General features: G+C 49.5%; 1 protein-coding gene across 1 annotated transcript; it reads right to left on the bottom strand.

The window, feature by feature from the left end:
* Positions 1–4,070, bottom strand: Fut4 (fucosyltransferase 4). The gene is made up of 2 exons (XM_052189103.1): positions 1,156–4,070; positions 1–439 (listed from the first exon to the last, which is right to left on the bottom strand). Exon 1 carries the CDS (start codon positions 3,655–3,657, stop codon positions 2,356–2,358), a length of 1,302 nt encoding a protein of 433 aa, XP_052045063.1. The 5' UTR covers positions 3,658–4,070; the 3' UTR covers positions 1–439; positions 1,156–2,355.
* Positions 4,071–9,288: the final 5,218 nt, after the last annotated feature.

Below are 9,288 nucleotides of genomic sequence, written 5' to 3'. Positions count from 1 at the left end.
TAGTTTTACACAGATTTAATGCAGAAGGTGTCGGCGAAACAATACAAACCACGTTAATTACATAACTTTATCAAAATATACATACTTCGAGACTGAAAATATATGCTATATAGAAATTGCATGATCCTGAAATATGGCTCAGTTTTAAGGATTTATTTGAAATAGATAATATATGACTAACTTTCCTTTTTTTTTTATTTGTTCTGTAATAGATCTTGAAATTTAATTTCAGGAGTAAAATGCATATGGGGATATACAAAATCCCTGCGAAGAACAGTAGGCAGTACGCTTCTGAATACACACGTTTAGCCAACTGCCCACTAAACACGAGGCGGCATCGCCTACTTCCCACGGTAAATTCTCGGGTGCCCTCCTCCCACACGAGTTCACAGAAGAGGAACTTGGTGCCCAGGTTCATTCTTCATCCTAGTGTTCCCAGCTGGAAGGCAAAAGTAACCCAGATTACCAAATCCTGAAGCCTCTCCCGCTGCCGGATAGAGATTTCCGACAACACTGAGACCCCTGGCCAATATTTCATTAATAGTCATCTTAAAAACAGAACTCTTAAGCTGGGCATCATGGCAAACACCTTTAAATTCCAGCCCAAGGAAGCCAGAGACAGGTGGATCTCTTGATTTCAAGGCCAGCCTGGTCTACAAGGAGAGTTCCAGGCCTATACAGAGAAACTGCCTGAAAACCAAAGTAAGCCAACAAACCTCCCCCCCCCACCCAGAACTTTTGCTGACCTTTGTTGGGTAGCTGGTGGTCTACAACCGAGGCTCCGCCCACACTGTAACACTGTAATGAGGCAATGCTATTGCTTCACAGCTTTAATGGCTCCTTTAATAGAAGGCAGGGGATAGAAGCTCCTAGGGCTAAATAGCTTTGCAAGCCTATATGTAATGAAAGCTCTTGGATGCGAATCTGATCTAAGATTCAGATAACTGTCCTGAGGCAGAACTGTCAGATACAGCAAGTTAATCTTGGGCTCTGCCCATAACAGTGTCTGAGGGTCCTCGTTTAGTAACTCGAGGCCTTCAGTCAGCTGGCTGATTTAGGAACAATACTTTGTGTATCCAAAATCCCTATTCCCCTGTGGCAGTAGTAGCCTGTAGGGACTCCAAGGGGGAGACAATTCCTCACACCTTTCTTTACCTCCTTGGGAGCTCACGCCCAGCATTTGGCACCAGCAGGCATGCCCTGACATCCGTTGAGCGGGAAAATCAATGACTGTGTTTTCAAGATTGGTCCTGCAGTGCAGGGTCCAAGGCACTGGAATGAGTGGGTGTCCGAGGAGCAGGGCAGGGGGAGAACAAAACAGTCGACTAATCATAGTAAACAGCAGCAGATCAGCTCCACTGAGCAGAAACTGGACAGACAGCGGGACAACCACACACAGGTGCCACCGAAGCTTTCCTCCTTGTGCACACCCACAGTTCGCTGAAGTCCTCTCCTGCTCTCTGCACAGCAGTGCCAACGCTGCTGAAGGACTCACACTCCAGCTTAAACTTCAGGTCCAGCAGAGACACAGAATAAACAAATTTGTGGGCAAGACATCGCCATTTATGTCTCTTCCATTTGTAAACATTGGCTGGGAGAAGATTGTGGTTCTTTCATATCTTTTTTTTTTTTTTTTTAATGTTTTCCTAATCCAGGTTACGGGAAACTATAAAGACAGAAGAAGTAATTACAAGACAGTCTTTCACATTGTAAAGGGACTTTTCATTTATTTCTACTAAATACTTTCTCCTTTAGGCCCAAGAATTTGGGGTGTCACTTAAATACAGCTTTTCAGGAGGAGAATTCTAGGGTGAAGTGAGGGGCACCCAAGTCTTCATCTTAATTTCCCTCTGAGGATAAGCTCGTCTCTCGTTTCTGTTCACAGGGCTGGGGACAGTGGACACACATTGCTGGTGAAGGAAGTCAATGACTTATCTTTTCCAGGTTCAGAGGGTTCAGAGGAATCCAACCATCAAAGAAAACCCCACCTAGAGGGGCACAGTCCTTCCACTATCCCATACCCAACAGCTCTTCCTTCGTCCAAGCAACCATGATCACAGAACAAATACATCTAAAATTTAGAGGTCACATGGGCCCCTGATAAGGCCTGTGGCCAGAAGGATAGGCCACTTCTTTACCTGGGTGACAGGTAAGGAAGGGCCTCCTTCACCCAGAACACCACAGCCCCCTACCGGAGAGTCAGCCCACCTCTCTGCAAAAAATAGTCATGAAGGCAATTTTCCCATCCTTGTACTAAATAATATTAACTGGTAACTCATCTTCTTCCCATAAAGAAAAATTGGGTATTTAGAAAACTCAGCCAAGGAGATGTAGTCAATTCACAGCAGAATGGCCTCATCGCTGGAACCAATCGGCCAAGTTGTGGATGCTCCTGGGCTGGTCCCCAGAGGTCTGCACAGCTTGGCAGGTCCTGCACCACGGCTCATCCCAGAAAGAGGTGATGTGCACCGCAAAGCTCCGGCGCCAGTGGAAGTAGCGGCGATAGACAGCCACGTTTCGGTCTAGAAAGAGCAGGTAGGCAGCCAGGGAGGCAGCGCTAGGGAAGTCGTCCACGTGGATGAAGGCGCCACGAGGCACGAAGCGCTCATAGTTGGCACGATCTGGACCGAGCACCACTGGTACAGCCCCAGCCAGAAAGGCATTCCGCCACAGCTTCTCAGTGATGTAATCCACGTGCTGTGAGTTCTCAAAGGCCAGGTAAAATTTGTAGCGGGCCACAGTATGCAGCAACCCGATGGCTGGCACTGGTTGTCCGGGTCCCACCCGGCCAAACACGTCCACAGACACGTGCCGACTCAGCTGGTGGTAGTAACGGACCCGTGCCTGGCGCTCGTTCCAGTGGCTCACGACCCAGGCCACCAGTCCCCGCTTGCGGGCCAGCGGGGGGCTCAATCCTGCTGGTTGGTCAGCTGTATGGCGCCTGGGATAGAGGAAGCCATAGGGCACGAAGATATCCGAGTCGGTCCGGTAGGACAGTGTCCAATTGAAGAGGTCTTTGGCCAAGCTCCGCAGCCCCGGAGTATGGGAGGGCGATTCGAAGTTCATCCACACCCACCGCTGACCCGGGGGACGAGAGCCTGTGGTCTCCAGGGCTTCTCCAGCCAGCACCACAGCTCCCTCCTGGTCGTCGAACACGCGTAGTTCCAGCGCCTCATCCGTGCGCTCTTGGGCGCCCCAGGGTGGGGGCCAGTCGGGGGGTCCCTTCACCAGGTCGCGGTGGTGGAATAGCACTGCTTGAGCCTCCCCATAGGCCGCGCGGTCGGTGAGCAAGCGGCAGCCACTAATGTTGAAGCGCAAGCTGCAATCGGGGGGAGGTTTGGGGTGGCCGCCGCGCCCCCCAAAGGGTTCCCACCAGAGCAGCACACCCACCGGGCGTTGTGGGGCTGAAGACGCCCAGAGCAGTGGGGGCAGCTGTCCCCAGCAGATGCAGGCGGTCAACGCGGTGCACAGTAGTCCTGCTGCCGCCAGCGCAGAGAAGCTCCGGGGTAGTCCCCAGCTTCTGCGCCGCGCGCGACGCGGGACTCCCGGAGTCCCCATGCAGCGCCCACGAGTGGCCGCCGCGGCTCGCCACGCGTCCACCGGCCGTGAGGGGCGGCACCGGCTCTCATGCTGTTGCTCTCGCCCGGCCGGGGCCATGGAGGGGGCGGGCGGGGCATCGGCAGGCCCACGGGCGGTGCCTCGCCCCTCCCAAGTCCAGGATGAGGTGAGCCCAGCCCGCAGCCCTGGCCCGGCGCCACGCTGACCTTCCCAGACTCTGCTCTCCTAGCCCTGCGGGCCCGGCCTGGGGCGTTTCCTGCTGCGCAGGCGCTGGCTCCCCTGCCCAGCCTGGGCTCCGGGGCTCCGAAACAGCGCCCGGTTGGCGCCTCGCCGGGGGTCGTGGCCTCTTGGTGCGCGTTCGCTGTTCCCGCGTCCAGGCGGCCCGAGCCCTGGCCTTGCGGAGTCCTGCCCTGGAGACCTCCCCAAGAAGCCTCGAAGGGGTGGTGGGGTGAGGGTGCGATCCCACCGCAGAACTCAGAGCAGAATCAGCTTCCTTCCGTATTCACTCTGCCTGGCCAACGACGCCCCGGGGGGCGGGGGAGGGAGGGAGGGAGGGAGCAAGCCCTAGAACAGCTGGAATGAAGTCGGGGACAAAACAGGTCAGTTGTGGAGTTAGCACTGGCAGGGGCCCTAAGAGCATTCCAAAAGGTGCTAGTGAGGCCAGCACGGGGCAGAAGGAAACGTGTTCTTTGGGTTACAGGGAAGCATTCTTTTCTTGACTCTCCACCAAAGAGAGAGAGAGAGAGAGAGAGAGAGAGAGAGAGAGAGAGAGAGAAAGTTTTAAAGGAGTTTATTTCACTGAAACCTATCTAAATTTGCTTCAGTTCTCCATATCATATATTTACAGATTTTTAGATTTTAGATTTATTTATTATAATGTATATATATATATATACACATATATATACATACATACATATATATATCTAACAGATTGGTCACACACACAGGCATGTGGAGCACATTGCCACGGGGATATATATCCTCAGTTCAATTAATGCTAACGTTAAATGTATTCTGATTTTCATAAGCAATTTGATGCCTACTGATGTGAGTGCAACTGACCGCCTTTGATATAATCCTCGAATTATATAACTCCGACCGTGTCTCATCCGATGCACTACAGAAGTGAGGTCTCCCTGCCCCCACACTTGTACTGTCTCACAGCAGTCCTTGTACTACAAGGCTGAAGACACAGACCCCAACCAATGACCAGTGAGCCTCATTCTAGTTTTAGCTGACTGATTGAGGATCACTATTTTTAAGCACTTTAATAATTTCTGCTTCCAGGAAGGTTATACAGAAGACTTGGGACTATAAAACGATGAATCGGATATCCTTGTGCCCAAGTAAAGGCTGTTTCAATTCCATACGTGTGTCCCAGAGGCATCCACATCTGTAATCACTTGGGAAGGTTCAGCCCAGAGCTATGACTTCCTGGGCTGGAACTCTCTCTTATTAAGTTACTCGACTGTTATTAGGTGGAGTTCTAAAGTGGGGAGGGCTGATTTAAGGATAGGAGGCAACTCTGAGGAAAGTTCTAGTAGGCTCCTGCTATGCGGCCAAAGGCACCAAGCCTACAGTTGTGGTATCCATAGACAGTGTTAGGGAGAACCTGCTGGGAGCCAGGTTCTTCTTATCCTCTGCACAGAAAATACACCTGGATTTGCCTTCGGATGTATATTCATTGGTTTGTCTTAACTTTTAAAAATGTTTATTACAGTTTTATTCACTTACTTTGTGTGTGTGCAGGGAAGGATGCCCGAGTACCGTGGCATGTGGTGGAGAACTGAGGACAACTTGCAGAAATGTCTCCTTCTGCTGTGCAGGTCCTGGGAAATCAAGAGTAGGGTGTAGCAGCTTCTAGAAGTGTTTTCTGGTGTCACGACACTTCCTCAGCACTCAGCGAGTGGGAAGCCCTTGAAGAGTCATGAATACTCTCTTTAGACTCATCTGTCCAGTAGTTTTCTCTTCCCACATATTGCAGTGTCTCTAGGGTACTTTTTTTTTAATTGAAAAAGAAATGAAATGAAAAATGAATTTCAAAAATGTTTGTTTGAAAAAAGAAGTTTCAGTAATTTCCCATGATTTTTGTTTGAGTCAGGGGCGGCTTGTAGCCCAGGCTGCCCTTGAACTGACTGTGTACCTGGATGCTGGCCTTGACTTTGTAATTTTCTGCCTTCACTTTCTGAATCCTGGATTAGAGGCAGGCCCTCTAATAGAGAGAACCACTAGTCCTGGCTCCATTTTGGGTTTTATTAACATAAGAACTAAAAGACACAAACACCATGTTTCAGTCACAAGGAGTGCAGTGGTCTTCCCTTGTATGCAACAGACAGTCGGGAGGGAAGGGATCACTGAGGCCTGGGGAGAGCCCACTGGAATGCTGAGAAACAGCTAACATGAGGGAATGAGGAGCTGAGACGTCTGTGCAGCTGTGTCCAGCCTGCAGACAAGAAAGTGACATCAGAAGAGTCATATTTGAAAGCGAAATTTTTGTCATAAGTGGGGGGGGGGTGACTATATGGACAGACAGACTCTCCTGAAAAGCTGACCTACTCACAAGTGTACTCACTAGTGAACAGGTGTGTTGGTTGAGGAATGCAAGCTTTCTGCTTCAGATGGTCTTTTATATGGTCCTAGAAAAGGTGATGTGCCGTGGGGAAGGAGGAGTTGTGAGAACACAGCCTGACCCTCTAGGCCAGATGCCACAGCCTGAAGAACCAGGCCACACCTCCCGGAAGCTCTAGAGGGGAATTAAACTTCCAGTCTACGGTGTCAGGCTCTTCCAGGATCTTTTCCACTATGCTATATTGAATTCAATTGTATGGTGGTGTGAAGCTTCCTCCCCCACTCCCTTCCCCAAACTCATAAAATGTCCTTTGTTACCCTCTGAAGAAGCTCCTCTGGCTGCCTCCTCCACACCCAGGCAGTGTCCCTGCCCCCTCTCCTCTCCTTCAATGTGTGGCCTCCATCACACAAACACCCCATATTTTATTATGTTGCTTCTGTTTACTGCTCTTCCTGCCACCTGGAGACCTGATAATGGCCTGGAGGCCATTTCTCTTATGTGTCAGTGGCCTTTCCAGTCGACCAACCAACCCCTACCCTTTCTTTTTATTCACAGAAGCTAAGGTTGTAATTCAGATATGAACCAAAGAAGGCCTAAACTTTGGCAATAACTGTGAGGATGGGGAAGGCTATTAAAGAAGGTAGCTAAGTAGCACTCTAGGAAGGTGCACTACGAAAGCCTTTCTGGATACCCACATACATCCGTCCACTGTAAATTGAATATAGGTAGGCGTGGCCATATCTATGTTGTATCATGGGAGGGGATTGTGACTCCCTCAATCTTAAGTTCGTCCACAGAACCAAACCAGCCATCCAGCAATGGTCATCATCTCTGTGCCTCTCACTGGACGAGCAACTGAATGAATGACGGCTCTTGTAGGCTTAGTTTTTTAAAACCTGCTTTTAATAAGGATTCTCAGATGCTTCCAGCCTCTTCTAGCCCACTGTCCAAAGGAAGCGGAGATAAGATGGTGACTAGGACAAGGGGAAGCGGGCCTGTTTAGAAGCAGTTCTTTGGGGTGATTACTATCTCTGTTAGGACACCAGCAGTCCAGTTCAGTAGTGTCAGGATACAAAACACAAATCAGCAGCAGTGGCGCGACCCAGCGGAAAAGCCAGGCCTCTGCCAAATTGGCCCAAGTCAGCCGGAGAGACCAGAGCTAGCCGTGATGCCGGGAGAACCCAAGACTCTCTCAGCAAAGTGAAGATCAGTGAAGAGGTGAGACCAGTGAAGTGTCGCAGGGCTGGCTATGCAGGCACGCCCTCACTGTCCGTTTATACTCTCTCCAAACGTCGCATGTCCTCCCGTGGACACCCTCAGCAACACACCAAGGGAGTCCGCACCACACCTTCCACTTCATGCTCTTGGTGCATTACTGAAACTATCTGTCACCATCTGTTCCCTATGAGAAAGTGACTGCGTGTCAAAAGACTGTGACTATGGGGGAAGCTTACTGTGACCTTTAGACACCCCAGAGGCTTTCAGTGGAAAACAGTAGACGTGTATGTATTCATCAGAACTCACACTCCACCAAGGTTGATTTCCCCTGGACCATTGGTACAGTAATGGCCAGGGAGGTGTAGATTGGTTTTAGAGCCTTTTCAAGATTGAGGAGATAGAAATGACCCCATCTAGATTTCATGGGATAAAAATGGGAAGAAAGTTGTTCCTGGATAGTGTGAAGAAGAGTTGAGCAAAAAATGTGCTCCTCCCCCCCCCCCCGCCCCCTGTTAAGTAAGGAGATCCTAGTAGAAGATGGAGAGGCTAGGCTAACAGAGCTCGCAGTCTCCTTGGGAATCGTTCTAACTCAGTAACAAGGAGGGACTGTTAGAGGGCTCCTAATTTCACAGAAATCAGGGGGAATCAGCTTTCAATTGTCTGCATGAAGATAACAGCCGAGTCGCTATAAAAGAAGGGCATTTCCATGCTAAGGTTGTGTAGATTGGTGCTCTATAACTCATGTGTCAATGGTCAGGTGGAGGACATCAATTCACAATATGCAAAGGCTGTATGTTTGCCTCTCATTTCATACAGGACCAAGTTCTGTGGGGAAAGGAGACAGGAGAGCTGTAATTCCTAAATTCAAACTCATTCTTTATTCTTTCTTCATGGAAATAGTTCATTTGACTTTTCTATTTGTGTTTTGGTTTATGAGGTATGGTCCCATGTTACCCAGGCTGGCCTCACATTTACTAGGTCGCCAAAGCTGATTCTCCTGCCTTGACTTTATGTGCTGGGGTTACAGGTGTGTGCCACCATGCCAGGCTGGAGAGAATTTGAACCAAGACCACAAGAGTTCTTCCTAAGACTGCCTTGGTGTTACTCACCAGAGAGAGCTGGTGTTTCCTAAGGGAGGCCCCAGAATATGTTCTGATGGCCTCAGTCTGTACCCAAACCCTGTGAGAGTCTGCCTGTTGGCAAAGGAACTGGTAGTGTTTGGTTGGACGTAAGGTTTCTGGAGCTGCATGCACACCTCTCAGGCATACATTCAGTTGCTTTTGTAGAAGAGAGAAAGAGGCCGTTCAAAGTCCAGTTTTATGTTGGGAGTTAAGGGAGTCAGCTATGTGCTTATCCTAAAGGCCAGTGAGCAGGCGTGGCGGGCAAGGCAAACAGGCAGGGTGCTTTCTTTTGTCAGGTACACATTTTTATCCACATAACTGGGGAAACTGGTACGGAAAGAACAGTAGCTAAAAGTTGTTAAGAACTGCTTAAAATTAACAGCAACTCCTCTGCCCTGTTATATTCTCTGTTGCTATTGGTAGTGGTGGTGATGGTAGTGTGTGTGTGTGTGTGTGTGTGTGTGTGTGTGTACATGCATGTATATAGAGGTCAGAGGAAACCCTGGGTACAGGCCTTGGTTATTCAACTTATGTGAGACAGAATTTTTTGTTCCCCACTTCAAATATATGCATCAGGCTAGCTGACCTCTAAGGCTCCTGAGATTCCTCTGTGTAGCATTTTGAACCATGGGTGCTGGGATTACAGATGCATGCTGCTGTGTTTGGCTCTACAGAGGTCCTGTAATCCAACACAGCAGTCGGAATTTTGCCTTCTTGAATAGCAGGCACTTATCCATTGAGTCAGCTGGCCCCGCCCCCCATTAAATCCTTGATAGGAAAATAAGATGAACACACGTGTTTTTCTTTTTTGCTCAAATG

This window comes from Apodemus sylvaticus, chromosome 7, assembly GCF_947179515.1.
Source record: "Apodemus sylvaticus chromosome 7, mApoSyl1.1, whole genome shotgun sequence".
Taxonomy (NCBI): domain Eukaryota; kingdom Metazoa; phylum Chordata; class Mammalia; order Rodentia; family Muridae; genus Apodemus; species Apodemus sylvaticus.
This window is presented reverse-complemented; position numbering and strand designations above follow the sequence as displayed.

Excerpts from the sequence above, each read along its gene's own strand:
- Fut4 (XM_052189103.1), bottom strand. The coding sequence starts at position 3,657 with ATGGCCCCGGCCGGGCGAGAGCAACAGCATGAGAGCCGGTGCCGCCCC.